Raw genomic sequence first — 20,368 nt, forward strand, 5'->3', positions numbered from 1 at the left:
TTGTTTTACATGTTGGACGCTTTCTTTCAATTTTTGTCACTTTTTTTGACATTTTGACGCTTTCTTTCAATTCGCTTTGTCACTTTTTTTGACATTTTGACGCTTTCTTTCAATGTTTGTCACTTTTTTGACATTTTTGACGTCTTTCTTTCAATGTTTGTCACTTTTTTCACCAAACTTTTGACGCTTTCTTTCAATGTTTGTCACTTTTTTTCGACATTTTACGCTTTCTTTCAATGTTGTTTCACTTTTTTCAACACTTTGACACTTTCTCAATGTTTGTCACTTTTTTTGACATTTTGACACTTTCTTTCAATGTTTGTCACTTTTTTGACATTTGGACGCTTTCTTTCAATGTTGTCACTTTTTTCAACACTTGACGCTTTCTTTCAATGTTTTCACTTTTTGAATTTTACACTTTCTTTCAATTTGTCATTTTTTGACATTTGACACTTTCTTTCAATGTTTGTCACTTTTTTGACATTTTGACGCTTTTCTTTCAATGTTTGTCACTTTTTTCAACACTTTTGACGCTTTCTTTCAATGTTTGTCACTTTTTTCAACACTTCTGACGCTTCTTTCAAGTTTGTCACTTTTTCGACATTTTACGCTTTCTTTCAATGTTTGTCACTTTTTTCACACTTCTGACGCTTTCTTTCAATGTTTGTCACTTTTTTCAACACTTTTGACGCTTTCTTTCAATGTTTGTCACTTTTTTTGACATTTTGACGCTTTCTTTCAATGTTTGTCACTTTTTTTGACATTTTGACGCTTTCTTTCAATGTTTGTCACTTTTTTTCAACACTTTTGACGCTTTCTTTCAATGTTTGTCACTTTTTTCACACTTTTGACGCTTTCTTTCAATGTTTGTCACTTTTTTTTACATTTTGACGCTTTCTTTCAATGTTTGTCACTTTTTCAAAACTTTTGACGCTTTCTTTCAATGTTTGTCACTTTTTTTACATTTTGACGCTTTCTTTCAATGTTTGTCACTTTTTTCAAACTTTTGACGCTTTCTTTCAATGTTTGTCACTTTTTTTTGACATTTTGACGCTTTCTTTCAATGTTTGTCACTTTTTTCAACACTTTTGACGCTTTCTTTCAATGTTTGTCACTTTTTTTCGACATTTTGACGCTTTCTTTCAATGTTTGTCACTTTTTTCAAAACTTTTGACGCTTTCTTTCAATGTTTGTCACTTTTTTCGACATTTTGACGCTTTCTTTCAATGTTTGTCACTTTTTTCAACACTTTGACACTTTCTTTCAATGTTTGTCACTTTTTTCAACACTTTTGACGCTTTCTTTCAACGTTTGTCACTTTTTTCAACACTTTGACGCTTTCTTTCAACGTTTGTCACTTTTTTCAACACTTTTGACGCTTTCTTCACGTTTGTCACTTTTTCAACACTTTGACGCTTTCTTTCAACGTTTGTCCCTTTTTTGACATTTTGACACTACGTACGCTAACGTATCAACTTTAGTTTCACAGGTATTTTTGGAATTTATGGTCAATAAAACCTCATTTATAGGAAATACCTATGTTTAAGTTCTCACATTTTTGTCCCTTTTTTTCAAACTTTTGATGCTTTTTTCAATGTTTTTAACTTTTTCTTACATTTTTGTCCCTTTTTTCAACATTTGTTTTCAATGTTTTTCACTTATTAACTTTTTCAACACCATGCAACACCAACTTATTAACTTTATGTTTGGAATTTTTAGAATTTATGGTCAATGAACCTAATTTATAGAAATTAAACCTAATGTTTGAGTTAGAAAAGCAGAAATTAGGAATTATTGAGACTAAAATTAAAGGAATGGATGTTGATGGATAATCACAGACTGGAATATGTCGACTTTTACTCAGCACTATTAAAAACACTTCAATTTGTTTTTTCAATTGCTATAAAATTGAATAAGACGCCCCAAAATTAATGAAAGTAGAGATTTGTACTTGGCAAAGAGCGTTGTGAGGAATCAATCATGTTATTTTGGGGAATTAAAAAGAACATTTATATAGGAAAATGGGTTAGTTGGACCCGAGGACAACATGAGGGTTAAAAAAAGAGTATGTGTGTTACAGTAATATGGTCCATTTCTGTTTTGATAGTTTTTTCTTTGAACCATTTTGAAACAAAAAAACAAAAAACAGAGCAGTTTTTTTCCCTTTTTGTTGTCTGAATCCAAAATTAGACAACAAAAGTTAAATACAAGCCAATTTTTTTTTGCAAATTTCATTTTTTCATTATTAGGCACAGACATAGATAGATAGATAGAACATTGGTGTGAAAAAGTGTTTGCCCCCTTCCTCATTTCCTGTTCCTTTGCATGTTGTCACACTTAAGTGTTTCGGAACATCAAACCAATTTAACAATAGTCAAGGACAACACAAGTAAACACAAATGCAATTTGTAAATGAAGGTGTTTATTATTAAAGGTGAAAAAAAATCCAAACCATCATCCCTGTGTGAAAAATGTATTGCCCCCTAAACCTAATAACTGGTTGGGCCACCCCTAGCAGCAACAACTGCAACCAACGTTGCGATAACGTGCAAGATGCGCTTCACAGCGTCCTGGAGGAATTTTGGCCCACTCATCTTTGCAGATTGTCCTAATTCAGTTACATTAGAGGGTTTTCCAGCATGAACAGCCTTTATAGGTCATTCCACAACATCTCATAGATTCAGGTCAGGACTTTGGCAAGGCCACTCCAAAGTCTTCATTTTGTTTTTCTTCAGCCTTCGGTGTGTACTTGCTGGTGTTTTGATCATTGTCCTGCTGCAGAACCCAAGTTCGTTTCAGCTTGAGTACACGAACATATGGTCGGACATTCTCCTTCAGGACTCTTGGTAAACAGCAGAATTCATAGTTCCTTTTATCACGGCAAGTCTTCCAGGTCCTGAAGCAGCAAACAGCCCCAGACCATCACACTACCACCACTATTTTACTGTTGGTATAATGTTCTTTTTATGAAATGCAGTGTTCCTTCTACGCCAGATATACTTGGACCACACCTTCCAAAGAGTTCCACTTTTGTCTCATCGGTCCACAGAATGTTGTCCCAAAAGTCTTGGGGATCATCAAGATGTTTTGTGGAGAATTGAGACGAGCTTTGATGTCTTTTTGCTCAGCAGTGGTTTTCCTCCTGGAACTCTGCCTGACGCATTTTTGCCCAGTCTTTTCCTGATGGTGGGGCATGAACGCTGACCTTAACTGAGGCAAGTGAGCCTGCGGTTCTTTGGACGTTGTTGTGGGGTCTTTTGTGACCTCTTGGATGAGTCTCCGCTGCGCTCTTGGGGTAATTTTGGGCGGCCGCCCACTCCTGGGAAGGTTCACCACTGTTCCATGTCTTCGCCATTTGTGGATAAGGCTCTCACTGTGGTTCCTGGATTCCAAAGCTTTGGAAATGGCTTTATAACCCTTTCCAGACTGATAGATCTCATTACTTTCTTTCTCATTGTTCCTGAATTTCTTTGGGTCTCGGCATGATGTGTAGCTTTTAAGGATCTTCTGGTGACCTTACTGTGTCAACCAGCTCCTATTTAATGTGCCTTGTGTGAACAGTGTTGGCAATAATCAGGCCTGGGTGTGGCTAGAGAAATTGAACTCAGGTGTGGACAACCACAGTTATAGTATGTTTTAACAAGGGGGCAATCACTTTTCACACAGGGCCATGATGGTTTGGATTTTTTTTCACCTTTAATAATAAACACCTTCATTTACAAATTGCATTTTGTGTTTACTTGTGTTGTCCTTGACTATTGTTTAAATTGGTTTGATGTTCCGAAACACTTAAGTGTGACAAACAGCAAAGGGACAGGAATGAGGAAGGGGGCAAACACTTTTTCACACCACTGTAAAAAATCCTCAAATCTTTGGCTAATTTTGTTATATATAGGTTCTCTGATCTGAAAAAAAGTACCTACACGCTACAGCTGTAGCTTTGTGCCCTCGGCCATCTCTGCCCTCAACAAACTGAAGCAAAAATACCCAATAACTCCTGCTTTTGTGAAAGTTTTGTGGTACAGCTATGTTTTTGTAAGTAATTGTTGTGTAAAATGTCCACAGTTAAGCATAAATTGTCTATCTATCAACAGTGTGGTTAAGACAGTCACTGTTGCTTAAGGTTTGATTTTGGGAACAGCCAAAAGTACCCTACCTGATGATGCCCCGGCTCATAACGGATGGATGATTTTACCATGAATGAGCTTCAAATGAAATGAAATGAAACCAAATAGAAGTGGCAGTGTGTGGTTTTGTTGCGTCCGTACCTCTGACGGTGAGCTGTCCGTGCTGCAGGCCGTCCACCGTGATGATCCGGACAGCATTTAAATTGTCGTTGTCCACAATCTGGAGCTGCTCCCACGTTATTGGCCTAGACTGACCCTCTAACAGACTGAGACCTATAAGACAAGTTGTTCATAGACTTAGCTAAGCATACAATACATGCCAGACATAATTCTGAAAGATACTAAAAAGACCAGAGAGTTAAAAACTTTGAGATGGTATTGAGATGAATTCCAGTGTCTATACCAGACTCTTTGTTGTAAACAAGCTTTTACATTTATGCTAATTGCATTTGGCTTATAAATCTTTCCTAATCTGCATTAATTATTTTTTGACAAACCAAAAAACTCACAACAGATACACATTATTATTAGTGTTACTTTGAGATGTGTTTGTGTCCACTTGATGAATGTATCTTCAATATTTGCTCTTATTGTAGCTCCTATTTGGTCTCCACCAACTCCTGAGATACATATCTGGCTCTTTAGCTGTTAAATGTTTGACGTTTTTGACCAGTTATGTGCCAACTTTGTTTTGTCTGTCCATACTTGGCAGGTAGTGGATTTTCAAAGCTTTGTTCCTGGAAAAAGACACTCCGCATGTGAAAGTCAAGTGAGACCGAACCGAAGACATTTCGCTAAAAGAGGCTAAAAAGCTCCATCAAACTGGTAAGTTGGGCGATGAGTCCTTTTAGTATTGTCAAGTGATCATTGTTCAAATAAATGGGAGTTATTACACAAACAACTTCATTGATCTCATGCATTTAAAAAAAAGAAATGTGCATTTGACAATGCAATGACAATGATAGCATACCCATGTTCCAGGACACTCTGGGTGCATTTGTGTCTGCATTCCTTACAGATATGTGAACAGTCATTGACGGGCTCTTCTCAAAGAAAAAATCATGAACTTCAAATTCCACCTGTATGGGATGATTACAAAAAAAAATCAGAAACCAGTCACAACACCAAAATTTGTTTTGCATACTGCAAAAAGTATGAGAAAGGGAAGTGGTACCTCGTAATTCCTGCGTTGGGTGTGTGAGGAGTTCGGAGGTTGATACCCAATGAGCATGCCGTTGAGATCGAGCCACGTGAAGGAAGAGATCGGGCGGGTGTGATCCGACAGATGGGCGATGAAGCCGGCCGCAGGCGGTTTGGTGACGTTGAAAACCAAATGCTGTTTGAGGGTTTCCTCGTCTTCGGCGTCTAGCGTGGCAGTGGAGAGCGGAGTGAGGATGAACTGGTCCACTTCCAGGATGAACATGGACATGAAGGACGCTTTGGGAGGCTGGTTGGGCATCGCACCCACTATCTGCACTGGAATCCAGGCCTTTTCAGACTACACAACAAAAAACAAAAGAAATTAGTAATTCAAGCTAAATTGTCTACGTCAGGGGTCTTCAACGTTCTCCAGGCTAAGGACCCCCAAACTGATGGCGAGATGGAGCGGGGACCCCCTAATTATATATATATTGTATAACATTGTGTTATATCAAACTGGTCCTATAGTGCCGTGTGTGCATTGATGACTGAAAGACATCTTCTGCCTCCATTTATCTGTTTACTGCAGTGTGTTGAATTCATGTTAATGTGTATTTAAAGACATTTCAATTAGTGGGAAAAATTGCAGGGGGGGGGGGGGATATAAGAAAAAGTCTAATCAACCAAAACTTCCGCGACCCCCATGCAGTACCTCCGCGGTCCCCCTAGGGGTCGCGGACCCCCTGTTGAAGACCCCTGGTCTACGTTTTTATCCTTTTTTTGAGCAAATTTGGTGATCTAATCAATCTGTTATGGAGTTCATGTAGTGCCAATATTTTAAAAATAAAGGCTAAAACAACTAAAACCTTAAAGATGTGAGCTAAATAAAGAAATAAAAACAAATTTGTGTCGTCTTCCCGTCAAAAGTGAAAATCAACACTTTTGTTGACGCTTGTTATCGACTTTTTCTTACATTTTTGTCCCTTTTTTCAACACTTTTGATGTTTTTTATCAATGTTTTTAACTTTTTCTTATGTTTTTGTCTCTTTTTTTCAACACTTTTGACGCTTTTTTTCAGTGTTTGTCACTTTTTTGACGTTTTCAACACCGTGTAACACTAACTTATTAACTTTATTTTTGGAATTTTTGGAATTTATGGTCAATGAACCTCATTTATAGGAAATTATACCTAATGTTTGGGTTAGAAAAACACAAATTAGGAATTATTGAGACTAAAATTAAAGGAATGGATGTTGATGATAATCACAGACTGGAATATGTCAACTTTTACTCAATACTATTTCAACAACACTTCCATTTGTTTTTTTCAAATGCTATAAAATTGAATAAGACGCCCCAAAATTAATGAAAGTAGAGGTGTGTACTTGGCAAAGAGCGTTGTGTGGAATCAATCATGTTACAATTGGGTCGTTAAAAAGAACACTGATATAGGAAAATGGCTCAATTATTGACAAATATTATATTATATAATTTAATTACAGTAAATTGTGCTGACATTCAATGAACAAGTCCTCCGAAACCTATACGACCACGTAGGTCGTTTATTTCAAAGCCTCCACCCTCTTTTACGACCCAAAGGAGCACTTCATAAATTAGCACCCGTAGCGGTGGCGGGATATGCGACCTGCAGGAGCATCCTCATATATAAGGTCATGGTTTTGAAAAACATCAATTACATTGTGAAACCGTAGCAGTATTGGTTAGTTTTATGCACAAAAACTACAAAGTATGAATTAAAATCCTTACATCTGTGACCTCACTGATGTGACGTAGTTCCGTTCTGTTCAGTTTGTTCCGGGACACGAACAGTGGGTGGAAGTCCTGTATTTGTTTACCAACCCTTGTGCAAAATGTGTCACTTTAACACTTCCTAATTTGCTCCCGTCACAATTACTGCGGCTTTTTAGGAGCTGTGTCGCCTGATAAATGAAACGTAAATATGTGGGTCATAGTGTCCATGACCCACATTTTAAAGCTAAAACTTACCAGTACTTAACAACAGCCAAATTACCTGATAGACGCTGCCACTCCTGGTGTCCTTGAGATCTAGTCTGATTGCGATGTAGTCTACGTCTGGAGATGGAGGGTCTATGTGCTGGTACCTCAGCCCCATCACCAGGAAGTCATCACAGGGAATTTTGGTGAACTTCACTCGCTTCAGACCCTTCAGGCAGTCTTCTGATTTACACATTGCTCTGGCTTTATTATCTGCATAATTACAAAACCATGAAGGGATTTTACAGCACTTTTACCTTTTGAATGTAACATCTACATAATGGCAGACTTAACTGATTCCACAGGGGTCTATTCTTTATCTATTACCACTGACACCCCTCTAACCCAGGGTTTAACCAGTGTTGAATTTGTGTTTAAATGCTTAGACCAGGGTCAAGAGATACGGGGTGCCAAATGTAAAAATACAGATTAAATTTTATAGCTGATATAAATTGCTTATTAGCTCACTTTCCTCATATTTAGCAAATGTTTCTCACATTTAAGACTTTAAGAATTTGTGTAAAACATGTTCGTTGCAATTGTCAAAAATATGCTTATGTAACTACTATTTCTAGTCAAGGTTCCATTATCTATACTGTTCCTACTATTGCCACTGTTCATCACACCCCCAACCGACCCCGTCAGACACCACCCACCAAGAGACTGGGTCTGACCGAGGTTTCTTCCTAAAAGGGAGTTTTTCCTCGCCACTATTGCACGTCCAGCTGGGAGGAGGCCTCGGGGAAGACCCAGGACTAGGTGGAGGGATTATATCTCCAACCTGGTCTGGGAACGCCTCGGGATCCCCCCAGTCGGAGCTGGTTGATGTGGTTCGTGAAAAGGGAAGTTTGGGGTCCCCTACTGGAGCTGCTGCCCCCGAGACCCGATACCGGATAAGGGGATGAAGATGGATGGATGGACCGTCGCACTAATTGCTTGCTCTTGGGGGGAATTGCTAGAAATGTTGGGGCTTTGTAAATTATAGAGTGTGGTCTAGACCTACTCTATCTGTAAAGTGTCTCGAGATAACTCTTGTTATGATTTTGAATAAAAAAAATAAAAAGTATAAAAATATAAATATAAATGTTGAATATAAATGTTGAATCTAAAACTATTCAATTTAATTTTCAATTCAATTTGTCAAATCACAACAGTTTTTTCAGGTTACTTTACATATAGAGTAGATCTAGACCACACTCTATAATTAACAACCATCCAAGCATTGTGGCGAGGAAAAACTTTTTTACAGGCAGAAAACTCAGAAAGACCATGTCTCTTGTTGGTCTGTCACAGAAATGTAAATGTTAAATGTAAAGCTAAATGTTTTGAAGATAAGCAAATAGACCACACCCCTTGCAGTGTCCCCCCCCCCCCCCCCCCCCCCCCCCCCCCCCCCCCCCCCGCCTTCAGCCATTGGACCAGAAGGTGAAACAAAGAATAGGCTGTTGATATTTTCTAAACACCTAGTTTTACATTTAACATTTAGATTTAGTTGTAACATTTGCATTTAACATTTAAATGTTGATTTGACATTTGGATTTACATTTAAATGTTGATATAACATTTGGATTTACATTTAACATATGGATTTCGTTTTAACATTTAGATTTAACATTTAGATTTAGATTTAAATTTAACATTTAAATTTAGATTTAACATTTAGAATTCCATTTAACATTTAACATATAGATTAGTTTTAACATTTAGATTCAACATTTAAATTTGGATTTAACATTTAAATGTGGATTTAACCTTAGATTTACATTTAACATATAGATATAGTTTTAACATTTAGATTTAACATTTAAATGTGTATTTAACACTAAGATTTACATTTAACATATAGATATAGTTTTAACATTTAGATTTAACATGTAAATGTGTATTTAACATTTAGAATTACATTAACATATAGATTAATTTAAACATTTAAATTTTACATTGAAATATGGATTTAACATTTAGAATTACATTTAACATTTAACATATAGATTTAGTTTTAACATTTAGGTTTAGATTTAAAATTGAACATTCAACATTTAGATTCAAATGTGAGAGAAATTAGCCAAATGTAGAGGAACGTGAGCTAAGTAATGAAAATACAGTGTATCAGCTGTAAAATTGTATCAGAATTTTTAACATTTGGCACCTCATAGAGAGGTGGGCTGATTTCAACATGAAGGGCGGGACAAGTTGTAAAAAATTAAACAAATAAATTTAAAAAGAGCCCAGAAAGCCACTGAATATATCTATGCACTGTATGTGAAAACCCTGACACATTTTTGTATTTGTATAAATAGCTACTGCAGAATAAAATCTCCCGAACACATCAGGTCACGTATGTGACAACATTAGCTGTCCACTGAATATGACGGGACGTTTCAATGAAGTAGTACTCTCCAGTTTCCAGTATCTACAGTACGTTAATCCGTTTCGGAGTTCCCATTGTAGTTTTGAACTAACTGTCCCCGATGTAAGTTGAGTGCAGATTTTAGTCGCGCGTGCGTCACTTTGCGACATGTAGCCTACAAGATGCTAACGAGAGACTTCTGTGATGTCATTACAGTAAAAATGAACCTACGGGAATGATTTCCATCTTCTGTTATTGTTCGTGATGAGAAAGGTTTATTGTTTCATGGATTCCACCAATTTCAGTATCTGAGCATGCGCGACTCAAATCTGCACATCTGATTGGTCCAAACCACAGGTGGCCTGGTCACAAACACAATACTTGAACTTTGTGTGATCTTGCACGCTCTCTTGATATATACCATAGAGGGTAACCCCTCGTTAGCATCCAAAAATCCAGTGGGGCAGGCAAGCACGCCCAAATTAATCTGACCACGACTGATTGAGAAGGAAGGTCTGAAACAACAACACTGCACCAATTTTCTAAGTCTGATTCCTCTATAAAAATACATGCCATCAGAATAATTTGAACCATTGTATACAATTCTACACATGAGCCTTACTGTTTGATTTGTGATCCTGTGCAAACAGACAATTGTTACACTATTGTATGACTCAAAGGACAGAAATCATTTCTACACAATTATTAACCTTATTTCTTGGACAAATTTGTTTTATTGCTGTATATTTGTCTTATTGAATTATGGATAAGCTAGGAATGGGGATTTGCCATCATCAGCTGTCAGCCATGCAGTTTTCTAGGTTACCTAGCTGCTGGCGTAGGTGGATGAAGCTCTCTGGCTCGTCCCCTCTTGTGGTAGCTTTTTCTGGTTCTCCGGTGACCAGTTGGCCGTGGGCTGGAAGGTGGGTGTCATGGCCACTCAGATAGATGCTGCACTCCAGACTAGACCTCCTCTCATAATGGAAGGACACCACGTGGCCATCCACGGTGTCAGAGAGACCGTAGAATTCAGGAACCTCCAGAGATTTGGGCCCCAGCTTGATGATGCCGCAATCAGGTTCCACAACGTCCACATGGAGAGAAAACACCTCCATGTGTGTCTCCGTATCCGTGAATCTGGTTCAAAAAAACCATAAGAGGATCATATATATGCAGCAAGAACAGGACAAAAGAGGATTGGCCTGTTTCCCATTTGAAGGAGGTCCAGATGTACCTGTACAGTCGAAGCTTGACGGTGTCCTTCTTTAACAATGGACAGCCGTTATGGACGTACTTCACCTCGTCCGCCAGATAGTGGCAATCAAATACCTGCACACACAAAGGGAGAAATCTTAATTATTCAGAAACAATGAGTGATTTGGAACTAGAGTATGCAGAACTACCTGGACTTTGCTTAGCTAACTTAAAGCTATACTATAGAGTTTCTGTCGCCCCCATGAGGAATTCAAAGTAATGACAACAAAACCGTTGGCGCTTCCGCATGATACAAGCCTTCTGTGACCGTGCATCCCCACCCCCACCCCTCCTCCACGCTGTTGCTAATGACAAAGGAGGACATGGAGGATTTAAAAAAAAAAAAAAGATAGACTCTTCAGAAGACTTCAGTATGTCTTGGCATGAAGAAACCTCACAACTTTATTTATTTATGATTTAAGACCAGTTTTCAGATCACTCAAAGGTTATCTGCCAAGGAACACCAAGTTCTCACAAACTTAAGTAACAATTAATTTCACAGGACTGTCATTTCCAAATTCTCCCTAGCATTTTCAAATAGGTTTGTATGTTACTTGGCACTAGAAAACAGAGACAGTTGCAATTAATTGCTAACTCAGGTAGTCTTAACAACATCAACATCATTTTCCAAGGCCATGATAAAATTCAATAGCCTACTGTATATTTGAAGAATAAGGCTTCCAATAATACATGAATAGTGAATTAATAATGACTTGGGTTACAATGAAGCTTTAGTACATAGGACACTTCTACTGTCCCTACATTGCTGCTATTAACCCTTGCGTTGTCTTCCATTGGACCGTGCACTTGTCGTCCTCCCGGGCCAAAACAAAAAAAACTTTTTCTGATGTTTTTATCCCTTTTTCTCGAAACTTTTGCCACTTTTGTGCTGTTGCCGTTTTACACTTCTTTCTCATTACCATGTATATACACCACTAACACCAACTTATTACTAGTTTTACACTTGTTTTTGGAATTCGTGGTCAATGAACCTAATTTTTGGGGAAATTAAACCTAATCCTTGAGTTAAAATAGCAGAAAATATGAACTTTTTGGACTTATGTTAAAAGGAAGGATAATCACAGACTGGTTTATATCAACGTTCAGTAGGGACGCTGTTTTGAAACGTTTCAATTTCTTTTTTAAAATGCAAAAAAATGTTACAAAACCCCCTAAATTCAATGAAATTAGAGATCCGATCTTTTGTTGTACTTGCGTAGTGCGTTGTGTGGAATCATCCAACTTGTTGGGGTTACTTAAAATTAAAAAGTTAAAAAGAAACCCACATTTTCTGAAAATGGACATTTAGAAAATGGGTCAAATTTGACCCGAAGACAACACAAGGGCATGGAGGACAAAAAAAAAAAGATGGACTCTTGAATGACAATGATTTAATATCCAAGGAGTATTTGCAATTGTTCTGAATCAATTGGTAGATGATGATACATGACTTAAGAACAGACTACTCATCGTCTCTAAATTCATACTAAAAGTTCCACAATACTAGATTTTTTGAATCTCAATACATTTTTTGCAACTAACCCTGATTCAGGTGTTACATAAACTAATGTACAGTGCCCAGTCAAACGGATCGATTGCTTGGCCTCTGGAATTGCTTCTTAAGCTTTCTCCAGAACCATGGAACCCCAAAATGACTTCCATAAGGACCCCAAGGTAACCCAACTACTGTATATACTACTGACTTACTGTGTACTACTTCGGAGGAAAACACTGTAAGCAAGAAAATGACTCAATTGGCGTGGTGATGGCGCAGCGGATGTGACACACGCCTTTGGTGTGGGAGATCTGGGTTTGATTCCCACTGCAAACTGTGTCCTTGGGCAAGACACTTAGATGATCCTAGATGCTCCAGAGGCTTGCAACCTCTGACATACTGTATAGAGCAATTGTAGGTCACTTTGGATGAAAGTGTCAGCTAAATGTCATATGATAAAAGCAATGATTTGGACATCAAAGAGATAACTGTATCAGTCAACACCTAGAAAACAAAGGAGGAGTATATGGAGGGGTCCCTCCATCCTATTTTCCCTTAAATACCTCTCTTTTCTTGACTAAAGGTCAGGCTGCTCCAGACACTGAAATATATCTCCAAGCTTGTTAAGGATGAAGGGTACAATTAAGTTTTCTAAGAAAGCTTTCACGCTGAGCCTTGATCTACCCTAAACCCAAGTGTACAGAAAACCTAAAAACCCACAGGATTTACACTTGAGAATCAAAGTCCTGGGACAACAGTGTGTGTCCTCCTTACCAATGCACGGGGACATACAACTGTAAGACCTGGAGGGACAGGTAGATTTGGTAAAAAGGTGAAATATAAATCAAAAGCCTTACAACCCAGCACTTAGTTCTTGTCATCATTACCACAATGACAACGACTAATAATACATTACATGGTTTCCTACATGTTTGCTGTCGAAGCATAACGCATGTCTTCAACTCGGTTTTACTACACATGGTTATTTGCGTGGAACACACTGGGGTTTTCATTGTAAAAGGCTTTTTTTTTTTCCATTACCTGGGGCATGAGCTTTCCCACTTGTTGAGTTATGGGCTCGTTTAAGACCACCTCCACCTTGCATGCATCCTTCTGACGGGGAATGTGGAACTGCAGGTCACCGTCCTGGAGGTAGGCGGTCTGACCCCGTCTCACTTTTAAACCCTTGTTGGCTTTTACGAGGGAACCGTGTGATGGGCAAGTCAATCCCAGCAGAAAAACTGGAAACAAGGTCCAGGCCAGTGTTTGACCCCGTGAACCCATCGCTGTCAGTCACAAGCAAGCGTCTGTAGGGTCTTCAATGGCTGGGTCCAAACCAAGGTTTTTAGGAACACACTCTGGAGCTGTGAATAAATTAACCAAGTTTAAGTCTGGAGCATATGTCACATAGAAAATGTCTAATTTACTACTCTCTATCACTAATTTCTGTAACTAGCTGGCCTGGCAGGAAGTGCAAATGAAGCAAATGAACAAAACTAAAAACACCTCAACATTTAAAGAAACCAAATGAGAAAGTGTACAATTTTTGTATTTCACATAAGCAAATATAGCAGTGTTAATAGATTGATCTTGCTATTGTGTTAGCAAAACAACAAGCAGAACTTAGAAAAGGACCAAACGTAGTTTCACTGGTGTCAATTGAACATATGACAATATATGAATATAGACTGTGGGATGGTAGATTGTGATAGTAAGTTTTTGTGATCCATCCTTTCAACAAAGCTGAACAAATTGGTTTTTGACCACTTGACAGATGCCCTAATAGCTGTAAATGTAACATTGATATAGCATATTATCACCTTACAAATCCAATGGCTAACATGTTAGTAATCTGCCTATATATCATTTGTTTGTCTTTTTGTGTCCACTTGGTTAATCAAAGTAAAATATTCTCTCTCCTTTTAGCTCTTGTTTGTTCTCCACCAACTCTTAAGTACAAAAATCTGGTTATTTTGCTGCTAAATGCTCCACTCTGTAAGTCAGTTGCTAACTTTGCTCTACAAAGCTGTGGGGAACTGCACAATTGAGCGATACTTTGCTGTGGGTTTGTCAAAATGAACATCAGTGACATTATACATGGTCATTTCTTTTAGGTATATTATTTCATAGTCATCGTTAATATTTAGTCATGAATCACAGAAATGCAATGACCATGATAAGCTAAGGTACTATGGTAGTCTGTGTGCAATGGTGAAAAAGTGAACAGTGTTGGGGTTAAACAGTGCAGTAGATCATGATTAACCCTTGTGTTGTCTTCCCGTCAACCCCAAAAAAATTATTATCGCTTTTTCCCACATTTTTGTCACTTTTTTAATGTTGTGGGGTTTTATGTTTTTGGTGTTTTTTTCAACGTTTTTTGACATTTTTAATGTTGACGTTTTCAGCGCTTATTTCGACGGCCCCTTTTTTGGTGACAAAACAAAATTACCTGAAAACGGGTCAATTTGATCCAAAGACAACGCGAGGGTTAAATATTAACTATGACTATGAAATATAAACATAATAACCTATAAAATGACTGATTGGATAAGAAAATGTGGGCGGGGCTTACCAAGTCTACATAAAGTTGTGTCCATGTTTTGTTTGCGTTTTCAATGTGTACAAATGAACGGTCATCGGAGTGTCGAGGTGGATTCCTCCGCTTGAATATTTTTATTCATGAATAAAAAATTATTCAAATTGGATTTTGACAATAACTTTCATAATGACAGACTTTTTGACTGATGTACTGTGTTATTGCAAAAGCAAAGCAGTAACTACATCACATTAGTAGTTTTGGATAGTATTTTATTTTTGCTTTGTTGTAAAAAGGGAATAATCCTCATCATCAATTCTCCATCATAACCGCAAAGTTTGATTTCTGTTAAGAAGCAGCCAATGCCACAAGGCACAATATAATTAAACATAACTACTGTCTAGGCAGAAGTGTACCACCATCCTGCACTCATTTTTTCAACAATATTTATAAGCACGCCTCCACATACAGGAATACTCCAACACTGTTGGTTGTTTTTGAACATAATCAGCCTCAGGCATCTCGGTTGGCAGACAGTGTGACTGTTCTGTGCTCAGCTTGTCAGGAAATATGTTCATTACGAGCAACCTTCCCCCAAGGCGCAACTCTCTAGTAATGACATGATGTTTGTCAGTGGCCTTTGACCTTTACATAGAGTTCCCCCCAACATGGGCCTTTCCACTATAGAAGACGTCCTTTCACTGCTGGAGTTGCCATTATTAAAAGCCGTATATCTCCTTCCTTTTCAGTGACCAGTAAAGTTGCATCGTATCTCACCCTAGATCCCACTGAGGATGTGCGGTGTACCTGTTTTGTATCCGGAAACAGGCTTCAGATGTCATCCTGCCACATTCCTTCAACACTTGTCTAGGACACCTTCTCCAGACCTCACACAGAATGCATACTGAACAGAAAAAAAGCACCTTATAATCAGCCTCTGCATTGGGGGACGTGTTATAGCTTGTACCCGTGAACAATGCCTGTGTTTAGAGGAGCTGGAAAGATCATATTCAAGGAGCTGAGTGCAAAAAAACGGGATTTCCAATGGTCTTAGACCCCCAAACAGTTGCCTAATAACACATCAAGCAGACAGAGAGTAACATTAGCACTCATTTGAGTTGTGTTTGTCTCCGACGTTAGGTCTGTTTTGGTCTCCACCAAGTCATGAGAAACATATCTGTCTTTTTAGCTGCTAAATGCTCCACTCTATCTACTTTATCTGAGCTTTATGAATACCAACAGCTGCCTGCTGATGTTGGGAACCAGCCTGATGAGAGCGGGGGACCAAATCCGCGTTGAAAGACCAAAACCTTAGCATCAGCTACAGTTGTCAGAACATACATATTTTAACATTAGTCATTCATTATAGTGCCGAACATATGCAGTCTCTGGGCCTGTTTTTCATACAGTAGTTTGGTCCATTAGTTTTTCAATGAAGGGTCATCTTAAATAGACCCAGTCACAATGTTTGGTAACATGACCTTCCGGGTCAAGAACTCCTGTGTCCCATGCATACAATTCAATGACACTTAGAATACGGGGCTGATGAACAAATAAAATGAATGTTTGATGCTTCCATATGTCAACACTTTCACTAACATTAGGTTAAAGACCAAATTTACCTGTTGGGCCGCAGACTGAAGAAAGTGACACCACCCAAAGTAGCAGTCAGTCCGACCGCTGACATTTTGCTGCTCGAAACGTTTTGGTTTATCAAAGACGCTAGCAAAGCAAGACAGAAAAAAAGCTCAGCAAGGACGTCCCGTTGGTCAAATCGCCACTTTGTCTCTTATTATATAATCTTACAGGTACGGCTGAAAATGACAACAACAACTTTGCCAATATCACATTTAGCCGCAATTTTAATCAACACACAGTACATTACTACCTAGAGCTATTTATGTGTTCCGTCTATCCGATCTTCTTATACAGTGTTCCTACCCATTTCAACACGGTTTTGGTTTGGTCCTTTCCTGTTAGAGGACCAAGAAACCCTGACCCTAACAATAGATATTGTTAGATGATAATGATAATGCCACCATGCACAAAACCAGCTCCATAAAGACATGATTTTCCTAGTTTGGTGTGAAAGAACCCTAAAGAAAGAGCCCTGATCTCAACCCCATCCTACAGCTTTAGGATGCAGCCAATGCGTAAGCTCCCTAAACCTGAATTTTATCTCATTTCCAGCAGAGGCGACTCCACTGGCTACAAAAAGAAGTCTGTTTTTATTGAAATCTATGAAAAAAATGTCCATTAATCTCAATTGATTTAATAGCTCTGTAAATATTTAAATAATGAGTTAATGGCCTCAATCACTAGTTTTCAGTCTTCTTCAATAGACATAGGACATAGGCTTAGCAATGCTAATCCTGGTACAATGTACATGGAAATAGACCTGAGTTCATTTTGGGGTATTTTCCAGGGTTTTTGTCTTAAACTCACCTAAAAATGTCTTGTTCAGCGTCATGTCAACATAGCTAGCTACCTCTAGCGTTAGATAGTAACTTAAGGGAAAGTTTGCAGATTTTCTGTAAACTTTCTGGGCCATACATGCATATGAACGGCCCCAGTCCCAGGAGGTCTGAAGTGACCCGCCTGTAAATCTCCACTAGATGACTCGCTTCTAAAGAGCTGAAAATCGGCAACTTTCTTTTTTTAGCGTTAAGCTTAGCACAAAAGTCATCACAACTTGTGATGGTGACGATGTGAAGATGGTGACACCTGTATTGCCAAAATGTATGCTCCAATGACCAGTCCTCAAACCAATGGGTCCACTATTCTTACAGTCTACGGTTCAGATGCCAAAATATTTTTGGCCGCAGACCATGTTTTCATGAATGAAACATTTCCCAGACAGTCAGTGAGACGAAAGAAGTGTCTTCTCCTTACCACTCTACATGAGCACACACTACTTAACAAGCTGCTTTGTGAGTAATGAGATGTAGAGCCAACCAAAGTCCAACCGCATGCCAGATCTGAGTGTTGATCGTGTTTTAGCAGATAACACCCTGTCCGGCATTGTGTTGCACTACATGACTGCATCTCACTGATATGAACTGTCTTGTTAGAGATTCAAATGGCTGAGTGGGGAGGCTGAAGATAGGAGGTGGGAGTGCTGGGAAAGGTCCTAATGTTAAGCTGCCTAGAGCACTCTGAGGGTCCTGTCTCTGTTTGCAATTGATCCTTTTCCTGTTTTGGTAGAGATTCATGTTACAGTCGCTATAAAACATAATGCCAGCGAGACATTAATGCCAACAAGCCGTCCTATTGCCTGGACTGTATTTACATTTATTTATTTACATTTATTTTTCTAGTCTTAGGGACTACTTAAAGGCCCTTCACATGGTACAGGAGCCATTCACACACCAATTGGTTCAGTGTCTTTCCCAAGGACACTTTGACTAAGGGCTGCAGGAACAGGGATCGAACCACTAACCTTCAGGTGATGGCAGGTGACCATTCGACCACATGAGCCCCAGCCGCCCCTAACCTGTTGGGTACGGTGGATTTTAGTGTGGCTAGTCCACATAGCATTCTGAGATAGGAGGAAAACGGGCTCTGGTTTATTGGCATTTCTTTATACCAATCACAATAGCACCGGACACAATAACAAAATAGCCTCGGGAAGGAACTTGTTTTGGTTGAACATGTGCTCGCTCAAAAGTAGTTTTAGTTGCACAAGACAAAACTCAGATTGGACAGATAGTCTAGCTAGCTGTCTGGATTTACCCTGCAGAGATCTGAGGAGCAAATAACCATAGTCCTCAGATTGGACAGATAGTCTAGCTAGCTGTCTGGATTTACCCTGCAGAGATCTGAGGAGCAAATAACCATAGTCCTCAGATTGGACAGATAGTCTAGCTAGCTGTCTGGATTTACCCTGCAGAGATCTGAGGAGCAAATAACCATAGTCCTCAGAAATACACTAGAGTTGAAAGTCAACACAAAGAAAGCGGAAGTTGAGGGACATCCGGTGGCACAGAAGCAATCCCCTAAATGAATCGCTGTTGATTTAGGCTAGATTATGTGGCTTTAGAGCCTAACCACATGGGTAAAGACCACAAACTTCCCCTTGAATTCACCTCACATGTCCGGGAGTGTTTTTTGCATTTACATTCCCCAAAAGCCAATGCTAGTACAAAATTCACTCCCTAATCCAAACCCAAACAGTGTTGGATGGTCTGACAATGGCACCACTCTCTCCAGCTCATTCACACTCTCCTAAAGGGGCATTCCTCAGTCGTTTTACACCTCGTGAGGATTGGCCTACTATAATGTCAGCCCTGGCCCTGTAGGAGCCTTTCCGAAGTCTATTCACATCAGCATCTGAGAAAATGAAACCTCAAAGCCAAAGACATTCTTTCAATGGAATTCCTGTTGTTATTGGATTGGTTCACCGAGGGTGAGTAAATCCATGGGAATCTTTTGGGTCTAGTTCAACGCACACATTTACACTTCTGACCAAAAACAAACAGTTCTAGCCTTAATGGGAACGGAGAGGTTAGAAATAGTGTGCTATGTACAAGAAAAAATAATCATTTGAAAGAGTATACATGTGCTATTTTTCTTTTGAAAATGTACGTAGTCTTGCTTTAAGTCCTAATGATGTCATAAGGGTTATTTCGACTTGGGTTTTTAAACTGCAGAGTTTAAGCCTGCATTACCACCTGGAGATGTAAAGTGTTAAATATCGGGGTATTTACCAGGCAGGGGAGGTCTATCCCCAAAAAATTATAAGTTGCATTATGTAGGATCCCGTTGATCTATTTATCAGGGACTTCAATGTTCTGAGTTCCCAGATATGAAAGTGAAATTTAAAATATACTGACATACCTCCTTCATTGTTTGTGACAAACTGGGGGGACAAATAAGCTCGTACATGAAGAAAAAAAACATTTCAAGCATGTCTTTCTTCTTGGAATTGAAAAACATAATACATGCAGTGCATCATGAATTCTATTTGTTATAGCTCACTTTTCTCTGGATACAGTTTTCTTCTAAGATATTGAGATTAAGGATTTGACATGTAGCAGCCAGGGAAAAGAAAACATGCTTTCTGTCTGCTACACTGCGGAAGCATTAAAACATAATCATAGGTCATGAACGTCAAATATCTCATGTACTGTAAGTAGCCTTTCTATAACCTGGAAGAATTTCTTCCTGCCTTTCACAAAACCCACAGCTAGGAATGTGATGCGTCATGTAACAAGTGTCTTTAAATCACAGCTGGGAATGTCGGTTCCATCCATTCACAGCTTGTTCTTCTTCTAATCTTAATAATGACAGGGTCCTTAGCAGCCGCACATTTTCAGAGAGAGATCGGGGAAGAAGAAGAAGGCATTCTGCTGGAAACATGAGAGGATAACATTTGGCTGCCATCCAGCATAGTCCAGAGGGTAAACAGCTCCAAAATACTCCCTAACTGCCAGAAACAGTGGAGTGTGTGA

The 20,368-nt window shown here is 38.8% G+C and overlaps 1 protein-coding gene across 4 annotated transcripts in view; it reads right to left on the reverse strand.

Moving 5' to 3' along the window:
- frem1a (Fras1 related extracellular matrix 1a) overlaps window positions 1–20,368 on the reverse strand; it is a 68,322-nt gene that overhangs the window by 47,441 nt on the left and 513 nt on the right. For all 4 annotated transcript variants that reach the window (XR_004336469.1, XM_032544662.1, XM_032544661.1 and 1 more), the window contains exons 2-8: window positions 13,424–13,746; window positions 10,868–10,962; window positions 10,460–10,770; window positions 7,300–7,496; window positions 5,302–5,625; window positions 5,098–5,206; window positions 4,269–4,400 (exon numbers count right to left, since the gene is read on the reverse strand). Coding sequence is in view for 3 of the 4 variants with exons in the window: in XM_032544662.1 (XP_032400553.1) it covers window positions 4,269–4,400; window positions 5,098–5,206; window positions 5,302–5,625; window positions 7,300–7,496; window positions 10,460–10,770; window positions 10,868–10,962; window positions 13,424–13,666 (1,411 nt within the window). In the remaining variant the exon portion in view is untranslated. The remainder of the gene's footprint in view (window positions 1–4,268; window positions 4,401–5,097; window positions 5,207–5,301; window positions 5,626–7,299; window positions 7,497–10,459; window positions 10,771–10,867; window positions 10,963–13,423; window positions 13,747–20,368) is intronic.

Source organism: Etheostoma spectabile, chromosome 19, assembly GCF_008692095.1.
Source record: "Etheostoma spectabile isolate EspeVRDwgs_2016 chromosome 19, UIUC_Espe_1.0, whole genome shotgun sequence".
Taxonomy (NCBI): domain Eukaryota; kingdom Metazoa; phylum Chordata; class Actinopteri; order Perciformes; family Percidae; genus Etheostoma; species Etheostoma spectabile.